This window comes from Zootoca vivipara, chromosome 17 (assembly GCF_963506605.1).
Source record: "Zootoca vivipara chromosome 17, rZooViv1.1, whole genome shotgun sequence".
Taxonomy (NCBI): Eukaryota; Metazoa; Chordata; class Lepidosauria; order Squamata; family Lacertidae; genus Zootoca; species Zootoca vivipara.
In genome coordinates, this window is record NC_083292.1 from 3,266,610 (window position 1) to 3,293,158 (window position 26,549).

Genomic DNA, 26,549 nt, shown 5'->3' on the forward strand with positions numbered 1-26,549 from the left:
TCACCTGTTCGCATGTCCTTCTTTTTGCAGTTCTGCGGTTCCACATCCCTTCTCCAGGGGTGAGTATTGCAGAAAACAAGAACAGGGACTGGATCCCTCAGACCTGCCCCTCACTCTGCACTCTCAGATGCAGAGAAGCCCTCCCCTCACAAGGAACTGACAGCCTGACTTTTGCATTTCAGCTGCTCGAGGATGAGCAATTATACATCCTCGGGGTCATCCAGAGCTGCCAGGCAGCTGAGCTCAGGGGGCTGCGAACCCTGAAGTGCTCCAAGCAGGAGACGGCCAAAGCCATTTTGGTGAGTGAGGGGTGGTGTGAGGGACCCCCGCGGGGAGGTGGAGGGAAGGAGGGCCTTTAGGGAAGGGGTTGTTCATCTGCGGAGAGGAGGACCCTGCCGGCTTAGTGTCCCCTGGAAAGCCAAGCCTGGTGTTGGGGGTCGGAGTTGTCCTCTGCAGGCCCCAGAAAGAGCTGATTTTCCTCCTTTGTTCTCTTCCAGGACATCTTGGGGCCCTTGGAGCACTTCAGGGATCGCCCCCTGACCCTGGCCCTTGCCTTGGAGGCCCTCCTCCAGCTCAGGTGAGTTGGGTCTTTGGGATGGAGGGTGGGTGGGGGGCAGAACTCCAAGGGAGACTCAGAGGAAGCGTCTAACCCTCTCGCTTTCATCTCTGCAGTACCATGAGGCCCAAATTCAACTGTGACATGATCAGTGCGATCCTCCATAGGACCATGGAGGCAGTTCTTCAGGGCCCAGAAAAGGAGGAGGAAAGAGAGGTATGTCCTGTGTCTCAAATTCCCTTTGCATGGCTCTTTCTTCTTCATCATATTTCACCAACATTCAAACTCTCTTCTCTCTTTTCCCGCAGGAGCTGAAGCGCCACTTCCGTCTCCTCCTAGGAAGTCTCCTGATGGAAGCCCCCAATCCAGGCACCCTCCTGCAACTTTTAAGCGTAAGTGTCCCAATGGCATCAGGGGTGGTTTTAGGGTTGTCCCCCCCCCCCCGTCCCTTACCCATTTCTGGGGCACAGAGCCTCTTTGGCCCTCAATTTGGTCCAAGACCAAAGCTGGCAAACCCTCATGGTCCAGAAGTGCCAGGGACTCTGTGGTGGGGGCAGTGAGGGCCGCTTTGGCCCAGACTGGCCCCTGACTCTGAGACGCTCTTTCCTCCTGCAGGACCTGCGAGGATACGCCCTGGGGGAAAGTGGGGAGGCTCAAAAACTAGCGGCCAGCAGCATTTCATTGCTGCTGGCTGTTGCCTGGAAATTTCCCCGCCTCCGAGTAAGTAGCTCGCCTTCTTCTATTCCTTTCTGTGTTTGCTTCCATCCCTCCAAGAGCACATCTGTGAGTGAGCTTTAACGCAGATGATGCGGTGTGTGTCCCTGGGGGCCAGGGTGAGGCCAGAGGCTTTTCCTGCCCCCTTTCCTGCGGCTGCCCTTCCACCTCTGCCCAGGAGGCTGCAGGGCCCAGGGAGGTCCTCTGAAACAAGGGATTGGGCCCAAGACAGAGGGAGACCCGTCCTTCCTGGCTTGGCGCTGCTTCTGTGCTCTCTTGCTCCCAACTGACCCCGATTTTTTTTTCCTCTGCAGATGACGGTAGTTCGGCCGGACCTGGCCTGCTTCCGCTTGAAGCCGGAAGAAGGTGGGTCCCACACCTTGGAGACAGCGAACTACCTTGTCCCTTTATTTGCCCAAGACCCACCTCTGAGGTCTTCTTGCTGGGACTCCTGCAGGACCTGCTCCCTGCCTGGCAGGCCTTTCCCACCTTTGACTGAAGGATGGGGGGGGGTGGAAGGCCCATGGGAAAATCTCATTTTCATTCTCGTTCTCTTCCATCCAGATGACATTGTCATTGAGGATTTATAGGCAGTGCGGACACCAGAGAGAGGCCAACATCCAAATGAACTCAGCAGGTAAGACTTTCTCAAAAGCCCACCTGTAGTTAGAGATGCCCTGTTTCATCTGTGAGAGAAGCAGGAACTCCTGGCATCCTGCTTACCTTTTTTCTCTTGCAGGCGACAGAATGATGGCGGCAAGACCTCCTTTTCCATATTTTCATGGGGGCAGAAGGGATGCAGTGGCTGTGGGACCAGATCAGGTAGGGGGAAGCTGCCTTGTGGGGACAGAGGCCAAGGGGTGGGGGGACAAGGATGAGCAGGCAAGGATGAGAAGAGGCCAGGGGAGGGTAACCAATGGCTCTCAAACCCTCGGTGAGTGAGGGACTTTCCCCTCTGTCAGAGAACAGGCTCCAGCAGATGGAGCAGATGAGATCCAGAGGAAGCTGTAGAGGGAAGTGAGGGCGTGATGGGGCTCATCCCCCCAGATGGGAGCCCATGGAGGAGAACTCTGATTCTAAACCTCTGCTGCCTCATGGAATGGCTTCAGGAGAAGAAAAGGCTCCAGAGTAAACTCTACACAGATGCAGAGTGGAGTCCCTAAGATGGTTGGATGGCATTTTGTAGACCTCCTTCTGCAGCCAAATTGGGGCCTTATGCCTTGCTCTTGTTTCCTTTGGACCACCTCAGGGAGGCCGAGAGAGAGGGGGGTCTTGCTGTCTGGGCATAGGGTGGCTACCTTTGTTTTGGCAAAAGACAGGGCAGGGGACAGAGAGAGATCTGAAAACTGTTCACATTATTTTGCCTCAAAGGATCTCATGGAATTTTGGGTTTTCCCGTTCCTTAGGATATATGATCTACTCCCTGTGTAACTCCACGTGTCTCGGTCTCGAGCTGATTGAAGGCAGAGACGGGATTTCACCAATTGGTGAAAAGAAGAAAGAGAACTGGAATAGCATGTGTCACAGTGGCCGGAGTGGACTACTTCAGAGTAACGACGCTACGCAGCTCTGCATTTTATTCTTTTATTGGTGCTGCGTATTTACAGTGCTCAAGTCATTGCTATTTACACGGAGCGATGTTGTCAGTCGGTTTCAGAACCTCCTAATGGCTTTTGGCGCGTCTTTCTCCAACACAAAAGCTTTGGCAGACCCATCCTCTTGCCCCTCCTCTTCCTGCGTAATTCTGGAGTTGGAGGGATGGGTCTTCCCCCCTTGCTTGCCCCTTCCTGTCCCACCTGGGACCCTGGCTCCTCTACCTTGCCTGAGCCTCGGACACGACTTCCTGCTTCCCCACTGGAATCGGAACTCTCCCTGCTTTCCCCTTTGCTCGGGGACGGGCTTGAACTCAGGAGGGGAGGGACTTCGCGATATCCCCTGTCCCTCACATCCACCCCCCTCCCAAGCTCTCCTTCACCCCTCCCCAGGCCCCCCCCATGTGTCGGTGACGACTGGAAGCCTAAGAACTCAGTGCTCTCCGAGCCCGTTGGTGTGAATACCTCCCCCCAGTCCTGCGAGCCCCCCCCTTCCGCCTGGGCGGACGGGAATCCCAAAAAGTCCGTGGCGTCAGAGCTGGTGGGGGTAAAAACGTTCTGCCAATCTGCTCCTTCCTCTGACTGGGTGGATCTCGGTGACACCCATACCTCATCCTCTGGTTCCTCAAACTCCGCTTCCCAGCGCCATGGTGAGCTGCTCTCCCGTGCCTCCTCCTCCTCCCCCTCCCTTTCCATGTGCCAGGGCTTGGGTCTGTGGGGAAAGAGGGCGTGAAATTCTTCCACCAAGAATTCCTCCTGTATCTGAGTGGCTGGGACCCATTCATTCTGGGACGGTGGAGCATCCTCCCATGCCATGAGGTACTCCAGTCCCCCCACCCCCCACCTTGAGTCCAGGATGGCCGTGGCCTCATTGAGTTGCTCCCTGCCTTCCCTCTCCCCCCCTCCCTCGGGGGTTTGTTCGCTGTCTCGGAGCCTGCTGCTTTCCCTGTACGGCGACAGCAGCGATCTATGAAACACTGGATGCACCCTCATGTCCTCTGGCAGTGCCAGCCTGTATGCCACCGGGTTTACCTGTTGCGTGACCGTGAAGGGGCCCAACCTTCTGGGCGCCAGCTTTTTGCACCTCCCTCTGGTGGGAAGGCCCTCCGAGGACAACCACACCTTGTCCCCCACCCTGATGACCTCCCCTTGTCGCCTGTGGCGATCTGCCCCCTTTTTGTACGCTTCCTTGGCCCTCTCCAAGTGTTCTCTGAGCTGCTGGTGCACCGTCTCCAGTTCCTCTGCCCAATCCTCAGCCTGCGGGCCCTCCTCCTCCTCCTCCTCCCTCTCCCTCTCTGGGAAAGATCTGAGGTCGCGCCCGTAATTGGCCTTAAAGGGCGACACCCCTGTGGAGACGTGCACTGCATTGTTGTAGGCAAATTCTGCTAGTGGCAAGCGATCCACCCAGTCCGTTTGCCGCCGGCTGACGTAGCATCTCAGGTACTGCTGCAGAATGGCGTTGACCCTCTCCGCTTGTCCGTTGGTCTGCGGGTGTCTAGCCGTCGACAAGCTGACCTCCACCTGCAGGAGGTTCATGAGCCGCCGCCAGAACCTGGAAACAAATTGGCGGCCACGATCCGAAATAACCCTTAAAGGTAATCCATGCAGTCTGAAAATGTGATCAACAAACAGTTTGGCTGTCTCTTCTGCCGAGACTGCCCTGGCACACGGTATAAAGTGACACATTTTGGACATAAGGTCCACCACCACCAACACTGCAGTCTTACCCCTGGACGAAGGCAGATCTGTGATGAAGTCCATGGACACCACTTCCCACGGCCTGTGTGGTGTGGCTAAGGGCTCCAGCAACCCTGGTGGCGCTGCTCTGACCACCTTCGCCCGCTGGCAGGTGGTACAGCCCCTTACATAGTCTCGAACATCTTCCCGCACCCCTGGCCACCAGAAGTGTCTCATGACTAGGTGAGCGGTTTTGTCCCTTCCAAAATGCCCCGCTGTAGGGTTGTCGTGCATCTGCTTGAGGACCGTACGTCGAAGCTGGGTGGTGGGTAGGTACAGCGCACCCTTGTAGAAAAGCAGCCCTCTGCGTTCTGCAAAGTCTTTTGCCTGCTCCCTCCCCCCTCTCAGTTCTCTGAAGATGCGGTTGGCAAATTCATCCGCTGCCGTCAGTGCTGTGAGTTCTGCCTCGCTCACCACAGCTGCTCCGCAGGACCATGCCGACGGGGGGAAAATGTGCCTTGGGGCTGGTGGCGCCTCCTCCTCCATGTACTCTGGCTTGCGGGAGAGGGCATCCGCCCTGACATTCTGCTCCCCCGGGATGTAGTGGATGGAGAAGTTGAAGTTCGAGAAGAACTCTGCCCACCGTATCTGCCGCTGGTTGAGCACCCTGGCAGTTCTCCAGAACTCCAGGTTCTTGTGGTCTGTGCACACCTGGATGGGGTGCTTCGCGCCCACCAGGAAGTGTCGCCAGTGCTGGAACGCAGCGTAGATCGCAAGAAGTTCCCTATCAAACACTGTGTAGTTGCGTTCAGGCTGTGTCAGCTTCCTGGAGAAGAAGGCACAGGGTCTCCACTCCCTGTTGGCGTCCAGTTGCAACAAAATTGCGCCCACAGCTTTTTCAGAAGCATCTGTCTCAATGCGTAGGGGCGCGTCCTGCACCACATGGAACAGGTTTTGGTCTGAGGCGAACACTCTCTTGAGGCTTTCGAACGCTGCTTGCGCCTCTGGTGTCCACTTGAACTTCTGCTTGCCTCTCAGGCAGTCCGTGATGGGAGCCGTAACGCGAGAGAAGTTCTTGATGAACTTCCTGTAGAAGTTAGCGAAGCCTAGTAGGCGTTGGGCATCTTTGCGCGTCCTGGGGCTGTGCCAGTCCAGGATGGCCTGCACCTTGTCCTTGTCCATCGCCAGCCCCTTGTCTGACAGCTTGTAGCCCAGGAAGTCCACCTCTTTGGTGTGAAACTTGCACTTCTCCAGCTTCACATACAGGTGGTGCTCCTTCAGGCGTTGCAACACCTCTCTGACATCTTTCACATGCTGCACTGGGTCATTCGAGTAGATAAGGATGTCATCTAGGAAGACCAAGCATTTCCTGAAGAGGAGGGACCCCAGGACGTGGTGCATGAAGGCCTGGAAGCATGCTGAGCCCCCTTGCAAACCGAAGGGCATCACCAGATATTCAAAAGAGCCCAGAGGCGTGAACATCGTGGTTTTCCATTCATCTCCTTCCCGGATCCTGATCAAGTTGTACGCCCCCCTTAGGTCCAGCTTGGTGAAAATCTTGCCCCTGCGTGCCGCTGTCAGGAGATCATCCACTCTGGGCATGGGGAAAGCCACGGGCTCTGTCACCGAATTCAGCCGTCTAAAGTCCACCACAAGACGGCGCTGTTGCGTGTCTTTCTTGTCCACCCAGAAGACCGGGCTGCCCCCTGCTGCCTTGCTTTCCCTTATGAACCCCCGCTTGAGGTTCTTGTCGATGAAAGCGCGCAGATCCTCCAGCTCCTGGTCTGACATGGCGTACAGCTTGGCTGGGGGTATCGTCGCCCCTGGCACCAGGTTGATCTGGCAGTCAAAAGGCCTGTGCGGGGGTAGGTGGTCGGACTCCGCTTCGCTGAAGACCTCCTGCAGGTCCCAGTACTGCTTGGGTATTGCCTCACCCCCTTTGATATGCATGGTGGCCACCGTGGCTATCGGAGGCCCCTCCCCTGGTTGGTGCTGCATGCAATGTTCCAGACAAAAGTCTGACCCAAACGTGATGCACCTCTGGTGCCAACTGATGGAGGGGTCGTGGCGCGCCAGCCAGCTCATGCCCAAGACGATGGGGGGGTCTGAGATGGTGGTGACGTTGAACGCCAGTGTCTCTGAGTGCCTTCCCACCGTCATTCTCATGGGGGGGGTTTGATGTGTGATGGCCCCTCCCAGCAGCTCCCTGCCGTCAATGGTTGCTACGTGCAGAGGAAAATCCAACTGCAAAAGCTGGATTTGGTGCTCTTCTGCAAAGCTTCTCGAGAAGAAGTTGGCGGACGCCCCACTGTCAATTAAGGCGAGGACCGTCAGGGGATAGCCATTTGGGAGCGTTAGCGTCACTTCTAGAACCACTCCTGCTCTGGGAGGGGTGGGCTGGCTCTGCACCTCTCTGTGCGGGTGGGCGGGCTGGGGCTGTTGTCTGCTGACTGTGCCTGGCTGCTGCCCCTTGTCTCCTGCAGCCAGGCTTTCCCGTTTCCCTGCTGTGGTGCTGCGTCAGTGGGGGAGGGCACCACCGTTCCCGCCTTTCCTTGCCACTCCCTGCGATGTGGGCAGTCTCTGACGAGATGCTGGGGTGAGTTGCAGAGAAAGCAATTCCCGCCCCTTCCCTCCTTGCGTCTTGGCGCCGCTGGGGTTTGAAAAGCCCGCGCGCGCGCGCTATCAATCTGCATGGGCTCCTGGTCCTGGCTGGCTCCAGGCGTGGCCTGAAAGGGTTGTTGAGGGAGTGGCTTCTCCTGCGACCGTGGGAACCAAGCCCGCTTTGCGCGCGTCGCTTGCTTGTCGTTCCACCGGGATTCCTGCCTCACCCCCACCGCCAGAGCTGCTTTGCTCAGCTGATCCATAGTACTGGGCTTTGGACCTCTCGAGAGTTCATCCTTCACCTCCTCGCTCAAACCCAAGTAAAACGCAGCTTGCATGGGAGGCGAATCCAAAACCCACCCCAGTCTGTGCACCAGCATGGTGAATTTCGCCCAATATGCGCGAACTGTCATATTTCCTTGGCGTAAATTATGCAGTTCCTCCTTAGTCTGGTCCAAATGACTATCGGACGAATACATCGTCCTCAAACCTTCTAGAAATTGTTGGACATTTTTCATGCAAGGATTCTTGGTTGCGATTAATGGTCTTAGCCACTCCCTGGCTGCTCCGGTGAGATGTTCCACAATAAACGCTACTCTGTGCTCATCATCGGGGAACTCATTCTGGTGCAGCTCAAGAGCATACACGATCTCAGTCTCAAAGCCCTGAAACTCCTTCGGGTCTCCATTGAACTTGCTTACAAGGGTCCCTGCTCTCCTTCCTGGCAGCACTTGGACTTGGGGAGCCCCTCCCGCCTTGTTTTTCTCTGCATCCAGCTTGTTTTGGAGGTCTACCGCCACCGCCCTTAAATGCTGCTCTTTTTCCTGGAGCTCTCTCACCTGTTCCGCAAGTTGTAGCCGGTCGTCCTGGACCTTCTTAGTCTCCTCTTTAGCTGCCTTCAATTCTCCCTGCGCCTGCAGCGACAGCTGTTGCAGTTCTAGCTGGGCTTGCTCAGCGATCTGCCGCCACTTCTCCGCCTCGGACACGCTCATCCCGGCAACTCCGAAGTAGCCCAAAAATGATTAGGAGGTTGCTGTCACAGTGGCCGGAGTGGACTACTTCAGAGTAACGACGCTACGCAGCTCTGCATTTTATTCTTTTATTGGTGCTGCGTATTTACAGTGCTCAAGTCATTGCTATTTACACGGAGCGATGTTGTCAGTCGGTTTCAGAACCTCCTAATGGCTTTTGGCGCGTCTTTCTCCAACACAAAAGCTTTGGCAGACCCATCCTCTTGCCCCTCCTCTTCCTGCGTAATTCTGGAGTTGGAGGGATGGGTCTTCCCCCCTTGCTTGCCCCTTCCTGTCCCACCTGGGACCCTGGCTCCTCTACCTTGCCTGAGCCTCGGACACGACTTCCTGCTTCCCCACTGGAATCGGAACTCTCCCTGCTTTCCCCTTTGCTCGGGGACGGGCTTGAACTCAGGAGGGGAGGGACTTCGCGATATCCCCTGTCCCTCACAGCATGGAATAAAAATAAATATTTTTAATGGATTTTGAATAAATGCACAATAAATTGTTACTGTTTTGAATTTCCTTGTATTATTGTCTTCCATTGATCCACACTTTTGTTCTTGCAGCCTAAAATAGCACTAGCATTTTTTGCTGCTGCATCACACACAGGTTGACATGTTAAGCTTATGGTCCACTAAGATCCCTAGATCCTTTTCCCTACCAGCAAACCAGGTGTCCCTCATCTCATATTGGTGCAGCTGGTTCTTCCTGCCAAAGTGCAGAACCTTAGTATGGCTAGAGGTCCTCTTTGCTCGCCACCAGGGAGTGACCACGTCGCAGTCAGTGCTGTGGTCGCTCCGTGTGGCATTAACACAGTTCAGTGCAATCGCCTGGTGACAATCCAGTCCCGCTGGTGCCAGTGACCTGACATCTAAGATGTCTCCAGGACACTGAGTGTTTTGCCTTGGTAGAGCATAACATGTTTGTGACGCAGAGGCTGTGGTATGAGCACAGTTCAGGTAGCCTGTCTCCGTTCTTGTTCAGGCTCCCGATTCCAAGGGGGCCTCTGCGGTTATCCCAGCTGTGATGAACTCTCCCAGCAGGAATAGGAATAGTAATAATAATAATTTTATTATTTATACCCCACCCATCTGGTTGGGTTTCCCCAGCCTCCGAACCTCAATTCTCTTAGATAAGAGAAGCTACACTTTTCAGAAGGAATGACACAAAATGTAAAAAGCAGATAGCCAGGGAGTGACTACTCACAGTTAATCCCTCAGGCTAGGTAGGCGTGGGAGGTAAGATTCCCTGCCCCCTTCTTCCTACAAGGAGCTCCAAGTTGGATGCATAATCTCCCCCTTGTTAGCCTCATCACAGTCCAACAAAGTAGGTTAGGCTGCAACACCGCGCTGAGACCTCCAGGTATAGGGTGGTACAGTATATAGATTCAATAGATAAATATAAATAAATAAACACAGCAACTGGGACAAGGTTACCCAGCAAGAATGTGCCACTGCACCAGGCTGGCTTTGTAGAATGCAACTTATAGCAAGACATGGGTGGGAGGAAAAGTCTGGGAACCTTTGCAACATGATGCTTAAAATCTTAACAGCAAACACTTTGCCAAGCTTGGCACTTCCTGTTAAAAGAATCTCCTGTAGCAGGTCATCAATAGTCTGGCTTCAAGTTGTCCTGATTGGAAGAAGAAGAAGAAGAAGAAGAAGAAGAAGAAGAAGAAGAAGAAGAAGAAGAAGAAGAAGAAGAAGAAGAAGAAGAAGAAGAAGAAGAAGAAGAAGAAGAAGAAGAAGAAGAAGAAGAAGAAGAAGAAGAAGAAGAAGAAGAGTAGTTTGGATTTGATATCCCGCTTTATCACTACCCGAAGGAGTCTCAAAGCGGCTAACAATCTCCTTTCCCCTCCCCCCCCAACAGACACCCTGTGAGGTGGGTGGGGCTGAGAGACTTCAGAAAAGTGTGACTAGCCCAAGGTCACCCAGCAGCTGCATGTGGAGGAGCGGGGAAGTGAACCCGGTTCCCCAGATTACAAGTCTACCGCTCTTAACCACTACACCACACTGGCAGTAAGAACTGTTAACTGAGCTAACCTGTTGGTCGCTCACAAACTCCACCCCCCCCATTAATGATATAAGGCTACTTTGAAATATAGTTGACAATCAAATGTGTTGGGTTCATTCATGCAGGGAATGCACAACAACCTGTCTCTTTCCAGCCACATCAGTAAGGAGCAAAACGGAGATGTGTGTACTGTGAAATGCAAGTGTCTATGCACTGGGTTGCATGCTCACTCCTTTAGAGACATGCTTTTGATGTAGGAGTTTCGTGGCATTTCAAAACACGACAAAGTAGTCTTCTCCAACCTGCCCTCCTCCAGGTGTTGTGGAATACAACTCCTCTGGCGACCCCCTGTTGGCATAGCAGACTGCATTAACATTTTAAACATGTTGTCTTTGTTTTAGTGGGTATATTTTAGTGGAGTCACTTGGAGATATTCTCTTTTTTGTGAAAGGAAATAAATACAGGAATCATAAATAAAGAATCCAAAACAGCTGCAGTGGACCAGGTTTGGGGAGGCCACTTAAAAAACTCACTACAATCTTTGATAGCCTACAGTATGTTCTAAAAGGGCCACTTCATTTGAGCAGCAATATGCATTTTCTGCTACACAGTGGAGAGCCATAACCAGTTTCTCACTACCTGGAATAGTTCCTATGATGCACACAGCTGAAAGCATGTGCTGGTCACACGCACATCCTAGGTTGGGTCCAGGTTGGATTCAGTCACACTTAGTCCCATATAAACCAATGGTGGTTAAGTTAGGGCCGACTAAAGTGCCATTGGTTTGCAAAACACTTGCCTTCCAGATTGGCTATAATGCAGGAGTGGAGAGCAGGGAGAGAGTATTTTTTTCCAGCACAGGAAGTGAGCCATAGCAGGCTGGGAGAGAATGATTTGAAGCAGTGCAACATCTGTGTAGGAATGTCAGGGAATCCTGATGAAGATGAAACCAGGCAGAATTGCCAGTGCTCACTTATTTGGCCCATATCCAGAAGATAAATCAACCAGCAAATACAAATCTGTTGTCCCTGCCTATTTGCATTGGGGGGAAATGAATTTGAGTTGAAATGAACGGGACAGCATAATGTAATGACAATCTAATTTACATACAGTAAATAAATATGTAATTATATACATAATTATGCAAGTTACTTAATTTTGCCATAGTGGAGATAAATAGCATAGCTTTTTGGCAGAAGACTAATGGCAGCAGAAGAGAAACAGTGTTGCATATGACAGCTACAGGGCAGGGCAGGAAATGAAATGATGGTCCTTAGGTGTGCAAGAGGACAGGTTTTCCTCCCACCACTCCATTTAGTGATAAAGGTAGACCTTCCCACCACTGGTTTATTGTCATACTTACATGCATGTGCATAGAAAACATGGACACACATCTGATTTGGACATGAGTCATGAATAGAATAATTGGAGGTATCCCCAAAGGCAGGCATCCCCAAACTCGGCCCTCCAGATGTTTTGGGACTACAAATCCCATCATCCCTAGCTAACAGGACCAGTGGTCAGGGATAATGGGAATTGTAGTCCCAAAACATCTGGAGGGCCGAGTTTGGGGATGCCTAGCCAAAGGGTCCTCTGGTCCAACTCCCTGCAATGCAGGAACACAGCTAAAGAATCCCAGGCAGATGGACGTCCAGCCTCCACTTAAAAACTTCCAACAAAGGAGAGAGTCCACCACCTTCTGAGGTAGCCCATTCCACCATCAAACAGCTCAGAAAGTTCTTCCTAATGTTTAGTCAAAATCTCCTTTCCTTGTACCGCAGCTTGAAATAACTTAAGTACAGCTAGTTAAAGTCCAGATCCAACCCCATGTTTTTAGGTGTAACGCATAAAAAGAATTAAGGGGGCAACTTGACAGGACTCTACTGCCACCTGCACCCCTTGGCTTTTTACTCTGTATTCTGAAAGAAAACAACAAACCCCTGCTATGGGGCACTCTTGTTCCAAAGGAATAAAAGCTCAACAGAAGAGCTTTGCTCTGGTTTGCGGCCCCAAATGCTAAAGATTCTCCCACATTCAACCAAGCCTCTTCATGTGAAACATATCAAATTCTGCACTGAGAACTGACCCTTAACCTCGAGGTTGAGACCACCAAGTCAGTTTGCATTTGATCTCACTCAGATTTAAAATGTGGGCCGCTGCCTCTTTCCTTCCATGTCTCCCTGCTCTCCCAAAGATTTCAGTATCCAGGGTATATATTCTGTCCGCATAAAGCCTGGTCCCATGTTTAGTGCAAGACTGTAACTCAATTACGGTACGGTGTTTCACGTTTCAAGGTTAAAATCCAGGAACCTGCACAAAACCTAAGATGGAACAGCTATAGGGATATTTAATCTGGCAACATGTGATGTCATTTATGAAGATTAAAGAAAATTGTTCCAGATCTTACAGCAAAAGGGGTGGTGGTATCAGAGTGGGAGAGTATAAATTCCAAATTAAAAATACAGTTGCGCCTCGCCCGAGACCTGGAGAGAAGCCTTTATCACATTGATACCAAAGCCAGATACGGATAGAGCTCAGGTAAAGAATTATCGCCCAATCTCATTGTTAAACGTGGATTATAAATTTTTTGCAAATATCATGGCTACAAGATTGAAGAAGGCACTTAATAAGAACATTATCCACCAAGACCAAGCAGGTTTTTTTACCTGGTAGACATATAAAGGATAATATTAGGAATATAGTAGACATTTTTGAAAGGTTAGAGGCAAAAAGGAACACAAAAGCTATGTTAATGTTCATTGATGCGGACGTTAATATAACGTAACGTTAATATAAAAGTAGTTTACTCACAGATTCATTCAGGTTCACAGACATATACCCCTGAAGGCAGGCTTAGGTTACATAGCAACTAGAACTATTCCATAAAGAAGTTAGTCCCAAGTCACTTCTCCAAACACACAGCAACATCCAAAATGGAGAACACACACTGATCAGAACATGGAGGCCGTGTGCTCCTCCATGCTAGTATACAGTGGTACCTCAGGTTACAGACGCTTCAGGTTACAGACACTTCAGGTTACAGACTCTGCTAACCCAGAAATAGTACCTCAGGTTAAGAACTTTGCTTCAGGATGAGAACAGAAATCGCGCAGCAGCAGCAGGAGGCCCCATTAGCTAAAGTGGTGCTTCAGGTTAAGAACAGTTTCAGGTTAAGAACGGACCTCCAGAACGAATTAAGTTCTTAACCAGAGGTACCACTGTACAACAGACCACACCCTCCTCAACTCTGTCCCAGCTCAGGAGGAAACAGAAAGTCTTCTCCTGAGTGGAAAAAACATCCCCTAACATGTCCACTGTAGGAATGTTGTACTTGACTGCTATAAGTTTCACATCCCACACCCAGTTCAAGGGCCCCTCCATACTTTTAAAACAAAACAAAACGCCTGCTCTTGAGGTCTTTGTTCAAGGCAAGTGTTTTCTAGTAAATCAGCCTCTGAGGCCTTATCAACTTTGCTGGATGTTGCACCTGAGTAACTATTCCAGTTTATATACAGTGGAACCTCGGTTTATGAACACCTTGGTTTACGAATTTTCGGTTTACGAACGCCACAGACCCATCTGGAACGGATTCATTCACTTTCCATTACTTTCAATGGGAAAGTTCGCTTCAGTTTATGAACGCTTCAGTTTAAGTACTCCGCGGACCATCCGGAACAGATAAATCCACTTTCCATTACTTTCAATGGGAAAGTTCGCTTCAGTTTATGAACAGACTTCCGGAACCAATTGTGTTCATAAACCGAGGTACCACTGTACAGCATAAAATATGCTCTATTTTTGCCAGGGACATAAACTCTTCCTCATCTATTCCTAAACATGCCATTTCAGCAAAGCTTGGAGTAAAATAGTCCAATATTCTTTTCGTAAATATTTGCACAAACCCAGTCCTGAAACTGGGAAACCACAACACTAGGTGAGAACTTGCTCTGAACTTTGACGATGAATTTGCTAAAGGCAAATTCTTGTTAACTTTGCTGCATTTTCCTAACCAGTGTCCTTGAGAAAAAAAGTTGCGGGGGGGGGGGGTGCTGTCAGGCCTCCTGCCAGGTACCAGGGGTTTATATTTCCTGTAACCCAATGCCCCTGGATTCAAACACAAGAAATTGATCGGATGCCTGTTTATTAAGTGGGGCATAGTGAGGGGGGAATGGGCAGATTTCAGCATTATGTCTCTGGCTAACTCACTGCTCTGTTGTATTATTATTTCTGTGGTTGGCTTATTATTTATTTTAAAAATGATAAATGGTGGGATTTGCCAGCTTTGCTGCTTTTTGAATAATTGGATTGTTTCACTGTTCAAAAATTCCCAGAGGAGAATAATGTTTCTGAAATCCTCAATGTAAATGCAGTTTGCTGAGTTCAGGGACAAGCCCAGTAGGTTTTCAAACTTCTGGTTTTCTTTTAAAAAACCAACGCTTTGGAAACACCCCTCTGTTCTAAAAGCAGTTTGGACATGTGGCAGCATGGGGGTGGGGGGTGGGGTTGCTCTTTGAGAAAGAAGTTCAAAAGCGTGATGAAGCAAGAGGTACACTGCATGCTGGGCTAAGAGATCATACAGTGTTCTTATAAACCCTGTTGTGTTCAGTGAGTGTTAATAATTGGTGCAAGTAGGCCATGGGGAGAGTGAGATTAAATCCATTGGCCATACACCCAAATATTCATTTGACCACTGACAACCAGAGCCGGCCCACTCATGAGGCAGTGTGAGGCAACCACCTCAGGTGGCAGGATCCATAGGGACGGCAGATCCAGCTTCCAAGGAATGCATCACTGCTGGTGTTGTAGTGGTGGTGGTAGCAACATACTCCTTGGAGGCTGGATCTGCCTCCTTCTTGGCCGCCTCTACAGCGACCTCTTGGCAAATAGGAGGCACTGCTGGTTTCCTCTCATCCCTAGGGAGGAAGTGGGGTGGGGGGACTTCCCTCCGGGGTCTCCTGGGATCTTCACCCACCCAGTATGATTAATCTGCCTCTGATGATATTTGATTTCCAGTTCAAGCATTGGGTTTGATAGGATTTCCCTCCTTGTTCTTGATTTAGATGTTCCCTCCCCCATTTTGTTTCTGATGTTCCCACTCCCGCAAACACAATCACATACTCCACCTCTCCATGCACATTCACTGAACTATTGAACAGACTTTTCATCGTAAACTATGAAGTTGCCAGTTCAAATTCTGCTTCTGCCATGAATTCACTAGGCGGTCTTCAAGGTAATGTTTCCTAGTCTAGTGGGGTAGAAGTGGCAGGATCATTAGGTGGGAGTGATCATGCTCTTCTGGAGTTTATTATACAGCGGAAAGGAGCATACTAAGACTCAAATTCTAGACTTTAAGAAAGCCGACTTCAGAAAACTCAGGGAAATGCTGGGTGAGATCCCATGGACAGCAATACTAAAAGGGAAGGGAATTCATGATGGTTGGGAGTTTGTTAAAAGGGAGATATTAAAAGCACAACTTCAGGTAATACCAATGAGACGGAAACATGGCAGGTGCCTAAAGAAGCCAGGGTGGCTACCTAAAGAACTTTTAACTGAGTTAAGATTTAAAAGGGATATGTACAAAAATAGAAAAAGGGGGGGAAAGGGGGAAATCACCAAAGAGGAATTCAAACATATAGCCAGCACGTGTAGAGACAAAGTCAGAAAAGCTAAAGCACAGAATAAACTCAGGCTTGCTAGAGAAGTTAAAAGCAACAAACTGCACTCCAAACACTGACTAGCTCCGCCCACAGCTAGTCACCTGACTCACCAGAAGCCCCACCCCTCCAACCATGCACTCAGGGAGAGCACACTTCCAAGGTCACTGCAAGGTCACCGGCCACAAACAAACACACACACAAGCCTGGACAGTCACCCAAATTCAAGAGGCAGAAGCCCTAGAAAACCAGCACAAGCACACAAACAAGAAAACAAACAAGCACACAAACAAGAAAACAAACAAGCACACAAACTTTCTCACACACAGCCCCCAAAAGACGAACCCACAAAACCTACAGAGTGTCTCCCAAGCCCAGCTCACCTTGTGCTCCCTCCTCAGCCGCTGCACTCCAAACACTGACTAGCTCCGCCCACAGCTAGTCACCTGACTCACCAGAAGCCCCGCCCCCTCAGACCATGTGCTCAGGGAGCGCACACTTCCAAGGTCACTGCAAGTTCACCGATGAAAGCAGAAGTAGATGAAGCAGAAGTAGTTGTTTTCCTGGAACTCTCTAGCTTTCTCCATAATCCAGCGCATGTTTGCAATTTGGTCTCTGGTTGCTCTGCCCCTTCAAAATCCAGCTTGCACTTCTGGGAGTTCTCGGTCCACATACTGCTTAAGCCTGCCTTGTAGAATTTTAAGCATAACCTTGCTAGAGTGTGAAATGAGCACAATTGTGTGGTAGTTGGAGCATTCTTTGGCACTGCCCTTCTTTGGGATTGGGATGTAGACTGATCATCTCCAATCCTCTGGCCACTGCTGATTTTTCCAAACCTGCTGGCATATTGAGTATAGCACCTTAACAGCATCACCTTTTAAAATTTTTAATAGTTCAGCTGGAATATCATCACTTCCAATGGCCTTGTTATTAGCAGTGCTTTCTAAGGCCCATTTGACTTCACTCTCCAGAATGTCTGGCTCAAGGTCAGCAACCACACTTCCTTGGGTTGTAAAAGACCTCCATATCTTTCTGGTATAATTCCTGTGTATTCTTGCCACCTCTTCTTGATGTCTTCTGCTTCTGTTCTATATGTGTGTGCATGCATGGAGAAATAGTATGATTAAAATGACCGTGAAAAGAACTAGAAAATCATGAGCAGAAAATAATTAACCATTTCATTTATAAAAGGCTTGGGTAAATAAAAAGGTATCCAGCATGCATTCGGAACAGTAGGTTGTTGGAACAAACTTGATCTCACATTAAAGGGGCCACAGCACTGAAGTCACAAAGCACAGAGAAGTAGCCCTCTTTGTGGCTGGGCATGGGCTTAAGGGGCAGGCAATACCCTTACCCCTCTCTTGATGATTAGGCATCAGGGTGGCCAAGCCATAGCTGCCAAGTCTCCCGTATTTCCTGGGAACCCCCCGTTTTTCCAGCTGTTCCCAGCTGAAAAAATGGATTTTTTTGTTTTTCCCTGGTTTATTCTGGTGCGGCGGCCATTTTAGAACTGGACGGAGCATGCTCAGAAGCGACTTTTGATGCAGCTCTGCCCAGTTCCAAAATGGCTGCAGTGTGACTTCTGGCACGGCGGCCATTTTGGAACTGGGCAAAGCAGCATCAAAAGTCATTTCTAAGCATGCTCCGCCCAGTTCCAAAATGGCGACAGCGCTACTTCCGGTCTGCTACTTCCAGTCTGGTCCCTTATTTCTCAGACAGCAACTTGGCAGGTATGGGCCAAGCCCAATTCAGTCCCAAACCCACTTTGGAATCCAGTCTGATAAGGGTCAAAGTACTCCGTTTCATTCAAGAGCAGGCATAGGCAAACTCGGTCCTCCAGATGTTTTGGGACTACAACTCCCATCATCCCTGACCACTTGTCCTGTTAGCTAGGGATGATGGGAGTTGTAGTCCCAAAACATCTGGAGGACCGAGTTTGCCTATGCCTGTTCAAGAGCAACTGCAGCTGAAATGAAAGTGCCCTCTCAAGAGAGCATTTGTGATCCTGTGTTGTGCACCATTGGATCCAGGGCAGACTTTTTCAGAAGAGATCACGTCAACACTCCCTTCAAAGTGGTAGGCACCACCCTCGGGCACAATGATGCATTAGCTGCCACCTAGACTCACCCATCGAACATCAGCACCACCAGTTAGTTTCAATCATCCAAGAGGTACAAAGAGTTGAGAGGACAGGTATCAGGGGCACCTTGTTCCTGTCACCAGGTTGGTGAAACTGATCCCACAACACTAGCGTGGCGCATTGGACATCTAGATAGATTCTGCATCAGTATCAGTTTTGGAGGTGAGCAACTTTATCCTCAAAGTGTCTTACAAAGAATTCACAACTACTAGATAGCACAATTTGCTATTATATATTTGCAAAAACCTTAGATATTGTTTGTCTCACGTTTTAAGGCAGTATCTATTGAGCTCGTCTACTAATTGTAATAAAGATGAATGGAAATGTGCTATACTTGCCAGTATTTAGTTGGCAGCATGTGTGTTTCAACAGAAGTCTGATGAACAAAATGGTAAAGCTTTTTCTTTAATTTCACCTCCAGGCTAGGGAAAACAGTATGTTTTATATTTCTGACTTTCAGGTCACTGCCATCAAAAATAGATTCTATATTTTACTGCATCTTATTGCATCAGTTACGAGTTACTGGTCTCTGCAGCCACAGCAGGCACTGTGATTCTCCAGCAGTTTAACTACACCCCCAGAGGTTTATTCCATTGTCTCTTGAGACAGATGGACACCAACAAGGCATTTTGGTGCACCTTTAATTGTGAAGTGTCCTCAGCTGAAAGGTGGTTTTTAAAAAGATAAAGAAGTTAGGCCAACAGGGGGAAAATAGCTGAAACCTAATGCATGATATTGTCTACAGGTTTATGCTCATAAATCACAACACACACAAAAGCATTCCATCATTTTATTATGAGATACAGGGTTTTTAGCAATATTAAAAATTCTTAAATTATTTTCTATTAGTCGAATAGAAAGACATTATTGACTAAAGGATGTGGGGAAATACCATATTTATATAGATATAAAAATAAAATGGCACTGCAAAACACCTTATCACAAAATATAAAACAGCAGAAATACTTTTGTAAGCACTTAGAAAGAGCAGAGCTACAAAAATAATTACATATCTATGCCAACAGAGCTGTTAGCTACCTTCTAACTTTCCCTCTGACCATCAAATCAGCATGGACTGCCTTCTTTAAGCTTTGGAATTTTACTTTCAGTTTTCCGCAGATGTAGTGGCTTTTGTGAATGGGAAAGGAAAAAAGTGTCCCAAACTATTAGATGGTTTAGATCAGGCACCCCCAAACTGCGGCCCTCCAGATGTTTTGGCCTTCAACTCCCATGATCCCTAGCTAACAGGACCAGTGGTCAGGGATGATGGGGGTTGTAGTCCAAAACATCTGGAGGGCCGAAGTTTGGGGATGCCTGTTCTAGATGTAATGCCAAATTATGATTTGCACAGCCAGAGCATGGTTTTGCCATGACTTAGGAACAGACAACTCACAATCTAGGTACTGAATCACAATTTGAAGCATGGCTTGGGAACATCAGTCCACCCTAAGAAGCTGTTGTTTAAGATAGCATCTGGGGATCTGGAAAGAAGGAAACCACACCAACCATATTTGCCTGTACATCTGGAAGTAATGGTTTGGAGTCTATGCTTAGTGCAAGCCATGGTTTAAAAACATGGATTAAAAACAAATCCATTCATTTACTCACTGCCCATCCCCCAATGCTTAATATTATTAAACATGACACTAAGGCTTGCAAACGGTTGTGCATGTAGCATTCCACTTGGGCAATGTCTTGTTTCAACTGAGAACACCACATGGATTTTTTAAAAAACCACCCAATCTAACTCTGTGGAGAAATTCCCATCCATTTGAACAGGAATAAATCCTACTCTTTCCCCCTATGGAACTGCAGCATGAAAACATAGAGTCACTTAGGGTGGACAAGCCACTTGCAATTTAGAAACATACCACCTGAGGGAAAGAATTATTGGATTTGAGAATACAGGATGCCTGCACCTGCTTTTCTGAAGAGAAACAGCTGCCCGAAAGAGGCTTGTAAACGGCCCCTCGCCTAAGTGGCCTGCTAGCACAGCCATGAAGGGTGTGGCAATGTGCAAATGTGTTTGGGGAATTGTGTCCTTTCATTAAACGTCTTAAATGCTACAGTTTTTGGCCCTTTATTTGTGTATATTTCTATGTGCTGTAATTTAAACCACCTGGAGAAGGGTGTGGGGCTTGAGTATGCCTGGAAAAAGGCTGTTCTGCCTCATGAGAGTAAACAAAACCAAGAATGTAGAGGACTTTCTGAGGCTATCTGTTGCTAGACCTGAGCTTCATGTGCTATCAGACTCATGGACTTGAAAAACTTGCTCTCTTCAGCTTGCCCATGTGTTAATTTGGGTGATAAAAAGTCAATCACAACAAAACCACTGGATTATTTAAAGTGGCCTGAACTCAGGTCATATCCACGCCATACCTTTAAAGCTCTCCTACACTGCTTGAACTGACATGTCTTCTCCCAAAGGGTACGGCACCCTTAACAAGCTACACTTCCTTGGATTCTTTGGGGGGGGGAACCATTACTGTTGAAGAGATATAATTATAATTAAAATGTCTGGTGTGGGTGTCATTCTACAACCAGGGCTAGTAACTTCTTAATTTCTTAAACAATGAAAGCTGGGATTCTCAGGAAATCCACCTTTACAATGAATACCCACATCCTGTGCTTTTAATGTGCTTGCATGGAACCATGCACTTTTAGTCTTCATTTAACACCAATAAATTATCTTTCCCCGTCACTGTCTCTACAACTTGTGTGTGTGCAAATTTGGTTGTGTCTAAAGAACAAATGTTACACAATGTCTTCTTTATTGGTTTGGCAATTCACATACATGTTAGTCAAAGACCGTTCCTATGTTTTCGCTTGTGTGCAAAAGTTTTGCTTTTCTCACATGTTTTAGTGCAAGGCATGAGCACACATTTGGATCGAACTGCTTACATGATGATAGCTTGGCGGGAAGAGTAACACTATGTATGCTTGTTGTTGTTTAGTCGTTTAGTTGTGTCAGACTCTTCGTGACCCTATGGACCAGAGCACACCAGGCACATCCCCTTCATGGATCAATGCCTTGTCATGGCGAAGGGGCTTGAATAACTCAGAGAAGCTATGAGCTATGCCATGCAGGGCCACCCAAGATGGACAGGTCATAGTGGAGAGTTTTGACTAAACGTGATCCACCTGGAGAAGGAACTGGCAAGCCACTCCAGTATCCCTGCCAAGAAAACTTCATGGACAAAGACTATGTATGCACAAGTTCTCTAATTCAATCCCAAGTTTCCCAGTTAGAAGGATGTAGTGTAATAAGGCTGAGTAATCTCTCAGCCCAAGACAAAAGCCCATCACTGCTACCCATCTCAGACAGTACCAGGCTAAACAAACCAATGGTCTGATTGAGGCCACTCCACAACATAAATGTAAAGCACTCTTACACCCCTTTAAGAATCATGGCTTCCCCCAAAGATTCCTGGAAACTGTAGTTTGTTAAGGGAGCAGAGAGTCGTTAAACCTTTAAGAAAGTGCAGTTCCCAGGATTTGGGCAGGGGGCAGGAGCCCTGACTCTCACTGTGCAGTTGTGACTTGAGGTTTCACATAGACATAGGACAGCCTCATATATTAATTGCCACCACACACACACCACTTTTGTGGAATGCAGCCAGTTTGGGTAAAGGTTTCTACTTTCCATTTGTGTATGGAGATGTGAAATATAAAAGTTTTAGAATTAAAGCATTTCAATACAATATTCAAGAAAGATTTGGGCAGTACAGAAGTAAGGCACTTAAGATTTTAGAAGCTGTGCTTAAATTCACTCAGACTGAATAGCTGGCAATCTCAGGGTGGGGGATAAATATATAAAGTTCTGTCACTTAAAAAAATAGCATCCCCTTTTTTATGGGGCAAATAGTTCCCTTAAATGTACAAAATGTGCTCTGAATGCAAAATTAATAATAACCCTACACAACATACTGTATGTAGCATAGATAAAGCAATTCTAAAGTCCTACCTCAAGCATTCAGGTCTTCAGTTGTATAAAAAGCTTTATCTTATATTTGCAATTCTTCGAAATCTGGCAACATATAAACTTTCTATCACCCATTATACTCTGGATATCATGGGTCTTGCCTGGCTAAAGTCAATACCGGTAGTAATTCTGCTTTAGCGGAATGGCATGTGCAGGTGTTGAGTTATGGGTGGGGGCTGGATGGGTGGAGAGTTCAGACTATGATGTCCTTCCAAGTAATCAGAAGAATTATTATTCCTCTGTTTTCCCCTCTCCACATTTTTGACATGGGCTAAATTTACAAAAGTGAGGATTGAAGTCTTGTCACCGCTTGGCAAGATAAGCACAGGCAACCATTTACCCACTTGGTGAGCTTTTGCGACCAGTTGGGAAACTAGCCATGTAGAAGAGATCCTTCCTTCACTTTGCAATGATACAGCAGTTCTGGAACCGTTTAGCAACATGCACCTCTTGGCACGGACAAGCCCTCAAACTTTCTGCCACAATTTCCCACAGTGCTTCTGGGAAACCCACAAGCATGATGCAAGTCAAACAGCACCTGTGATTTCCCCACCCACAAGTACCCCAAGGAATGCTGATAAATAGTCATCTGTATTCAGCATCTGTAGTAAATAACCTTTCGGCTAACTGTTTACCTGTAACAGTTCTCTCTTCTCAAATGTGGGGTGCATGCATACATGATGTACTCTTAATGTACATCTTTAATCTAAGAATTTAAAGACTTCCATTTTCCAGTAAAGAGCTTCCCCCACCCTCCACAACATACACTTTTTAAAGGGATGTGATGGAGGTTGATTGTGCCACACAACAAGGCTTATAAATTAAAAAAAAAAGTTCAAACTACATTTGCCATCACTCACCATGGTAACGTTTTGAGGCAATAGCTGTTGCAATAAAAAAAAACTAAGGCCTGGGTCTCACTTGCATTTTAGTCTTGAAGTCAGGAAAAACAAGTCAGCATTGCAGAAAGAAGAGAAAGATGTTTGTGACGAGCCAGTAAGAATCCATTCACGTATAGGAGCTATATGATACCCACCCACCCACAATTTATTTTCATGAACTTTTCTGCCTTCAATAAGACCGGCATCATATATTCTGAACACTTTTTTAAAAATCTGCATAATGGTTGCAAGGTACATGTGCAGTTGACGTAAATGCACTCTTTCCTCCATTCAAGAGAACAAATATGTCTAAGCAGCATAATGGATATGTAATAATTGTTGCACATTGAGATGCACAATTTGTTTAACCATGCATCTTTCCCCATTCGAAAGGACAGCCCTTAAAAGCAGTATGTATAATGACAATCAAGACAATTGTGCATTATATGCACAATTGTCATTAACTTAGCTGCTTCCACAACCAAGCCAATACTTTCAAGTCTCTTCCCTTCATTCTGTTGTCCATACAGTCACTTCCTGTTTCATCCATTTACTTTAGGTTTACTAGGTTTGTGAACCTGCAAATCCGAACAAATGTCATTTCCCCTCCTCATACCCCTAAAGAGCTAAGCTTCCCTTCCAGGAAATCTTGGCCTGAGTTTTACAGTCCTTTATTCCAGAAAGTAAAAAAAAAAAGGCCTTTGGTCTCAAACACCATCTTTTAAAAAGCTATTATCTTCCAAATCTTTAGCAAAAAGTAAAAAAAAATGCAGCCTCCTGAAGGAATGAGTTCACGTTAACTCTTTCCCCACACATTCAACTATATGTTCAGCTATTTTCCATATGTTGTATCCACACAAGGAGGCAGTTTCCCAAGGAATCTTCTTGTTGGCTTCCTTTATAAAGGCAGCTGGTTGCCAATGAACTGTAAATGCCTGGTTTCCACGAATGGCTCCTGTGCAGCAGAGATTTGGCAACTCCTGCTCATTGGCAAAAAATGATGCCCTGTGCCTTTCCACCTCTATCTATTGTGCTGGGCCTTCTACTTAAGATCCCAGGACAAAATTAATGTTTAGTATGACTAAGAACTGCCTGCCATGATCTACCTGATGTCTTTGCAAAGCCAAGTCTTTGCCAAACTGGAGATGAGCTTCTGTGACACAATCACTTTCTCTAAGGATATATTTGGCCACATCCTACATGCTACAGAGGGCCCACACACTACCCTATAGTAAGCTTTCTAAATGGCGACCAAGTAACGGAAGGCCCTCACTACTGAAAATGCATTCAAGTGCTAATCAAAGAGGTTCGATCCAAGGCTGAGGGGAACCAAAGCCAGCTTCTAGCTGCTTCAGCACATGAGAATATCTCTCTCGGCTGCTTCTAGGAGCAGGGAAGCCAGTTGGACTTGTGCATATCCAAGCCTGTGTGTGAAAAATGAATGATCCTGGAGCCATTTAATGGATGCCCTCAGCCAAAGGCCATTGAGTCTTAAAAGGCTTCTCCTCCAGCGCAAGCCTAAGCCTTACGTTGATGTTGTAGTCAAGAGTTCCTCAGTAAACAAAACGCTGCATTAAACCTTTTCTGTGTAGACAATGCAGGGGCTGTTCTCCTCACAAAGCTCTAGCTGCACACTTGAGGCAAACCATCTTTTGGCAGAACCAAGGCTATAGTTGAGTGTGGTCCGGTATATGTTCTTGGCATGTTTGGGGAAGATGATTGTTGTACTCTGGAACCTCAGGGGTTTCTGGCGGGGCTCAAAGATGAGTTGGGACTTGTAGTTTCGCCATGTGCAGTTGGGGGCAGCAATGACGGTCTCGCTGTACGTGGTGACAGTGGGCATTGGGCAGTAGAAAACACCATCCCTGTAATGCCTCTCAGAGCCATATTTTACCTCAGAGTTGCACCTGAAATTTAAAGGGGGGGGGCCAACAAGACGTCACACACAAGAACTTCAGTGGAGCCCCAACTAGATCAAACCAAAGACCTGCTCAAGTACCACATCCTGTTCCCCACAGAAATTACACCCTCCTCTGCTGGACCCTTTGCTCTCCAACAAGACACAACCATATCTGACCCTGGGTTGCAAGTTTTTGGGGGCCTGTGGGCACATTTGGAATATTGAGAAAGTGCTGTAGGTCCCACTCATAAAATGGCTGCCATAGGGGCATGGCATAAAAAGTAGGGGGGGAAAGGCAGGATCACCCCACAACCCCCAAAATTGTGTTTGGCAGGAAATGGACTTCCTACCAACTCTTGCAGCACTTGTTTTTGCCTGCCCCCTTCAAGTCTTCTGAGAGTCACAAGAGAGTTGGCGCTTTCCCCTTTCTGGATAAAGGATGTTTAGGGCTGCAAACTCACAAGGGTTTCACTGGAGCTGAGTCTCGCCGGCTGGGGCCTGATCCTGCCCTTTTTACTGCTTGTGAGAAGCAGGGATGCTCACTAGAGTGCATGGGCATAGCCAGGATATTTTTTTTGGGGGGGAGGCTTTATGGGGGGCAGAACCAAGTTATCTGTGACACAACTGGTCAGTTAAAGTATTTTTATTCATTTACTTTACTTGATGGGGGCAGCTGCCCCTTGTACCCCCTGGCTACACCCATGCTAGAGTGCTTGCGGTGCAAGGCTCCTGAAACTCAGCGAGACTTGCTTATACAGTAGCACCTCGGGTTACATTACCCTTGGGCATACCTGCCAAGTTGCTGTCAGAGAAATAAGGGACCGGGCCAGAAATAGCAGACCAGAAGTAGCGCTGCCACCATTTTGGAACTGGGCGGAGCATGCCCAGAAGTGACTTTTGATGCTGCTTTGCCCAGTTCCAAAATGGCCGCCATGCCAGAAGTCGCACTGCAGCCATTTTGGAACTGGGCAGAGCAGCATCAAAAGTCGCTTCTGAGCATGCTCCGCCCAGTTCCAAAATGGCTGTCGCGCCAGAATAAACCAGGAAAAAAACAAAAAAATCTGTTTTTTCAGCTAGGAACAGCTGGAAAAACGGGGATTTCCCGGGGGAAACGGGAGACTTGGCAGCTATGCCCTTGGGTAACATAAACTTCAGGTTGCGAAAGCAGCAAACCTGGAAGTGTTTCACCGCGCGCGCATGCACAGAAGCAGTCTACCACCACGCGCATGCATATAACAGTGATCCTCAGGTTGCGAAAACCTTGGGATCCGGCCAGACCTCTGGAACGAATCCCATTCGCAACTGGAGGTACCACTGTATGTGATTAGGCAAATGTAGCCAGTGGTTGCAGCCTGACCAGCCCTGCAGAATTAGGGATTTGTTGGCAGTGGGGTGGGGCAGGTCCTGCAAGCCACCTCTACAGGGAGGGAGACCAGGAGTGGTGCCAACTTGAAGGAAATATTGGGGGGGGGAAGCCCCACCACACATAATTGATCACATGATGCAGCACACACGCATCATTTGAATCGCAACGCCCATCAACTTTGGCAAATATTTTATTGGAAGGACCAGTTGTATATTCCCCATCCTGAGCTACTGCCAATCTGTGTCTGCTCAAGTGTGGGGTTTTTTTTTGGGGGGGGCTCAGTACCTCTCTCTCATATGGACACTGTACCTGATACAGAGCCATGGAGGACCAAGAAATGGCACCTTGCCCCCACTCTGCCCTATATTCGGGGGTGGGGGGAGCTGAGGTGGCAGCTCAGGGCAGGGACTTGCCATTTCATTCCCTGCTGCCAAAAAGTGATGGCACAGTATCTCCTCCT

The 26,549-nt window shown here is 48.1% G+C and overlaps 1 protein-coding gene and 1 long non-coding RNA gene across 3 annotated transcripts in view; one reads left to right on the forward strand and one right to left on the reverse strand.

Moving 5' to 3' along the window:
- Nucleotides 1-1,831: 1,831 nt before the first annotated feature.
- On the forward strand, nucleotides 1,832-2,788 carry LOC132591388 (uncharacterized). Its single transcript, XR_009556942.1, has 3 exons — nucleotides 1,832-1,907; nucleotides 2,010-2,092; nucleotides 2,677-2,788. It is a non-coding gene; the product is annotated as an uncharacterized LOC132591388 (long non-coding RNA).
- Nucleotides 2,789-18,736: 15,948 nt separating this feature from the next.
- The window catches only part of RFLNA (refilin A), a 35,896-nt gene continuing 28,083 nt past the window's right edge, over nucleotides 18,737-26,549 (reverse strand). For both annotated transcript variants that reach the window (XM_035097914.2, XM_035097915.2), the window contains one exon: nucleotides 18,737-24,730. In XM_035097914.2, coding sequence (XP_034953805.1) covers nucleotides 24,397-24,730 — 334 coding nt within the window. In that variant the 3' untranslated portion in view covers nucleotides 18,737-24,396. The remainder of the gene's footprint in view (nucleotides 24,731-26,549) is intronic.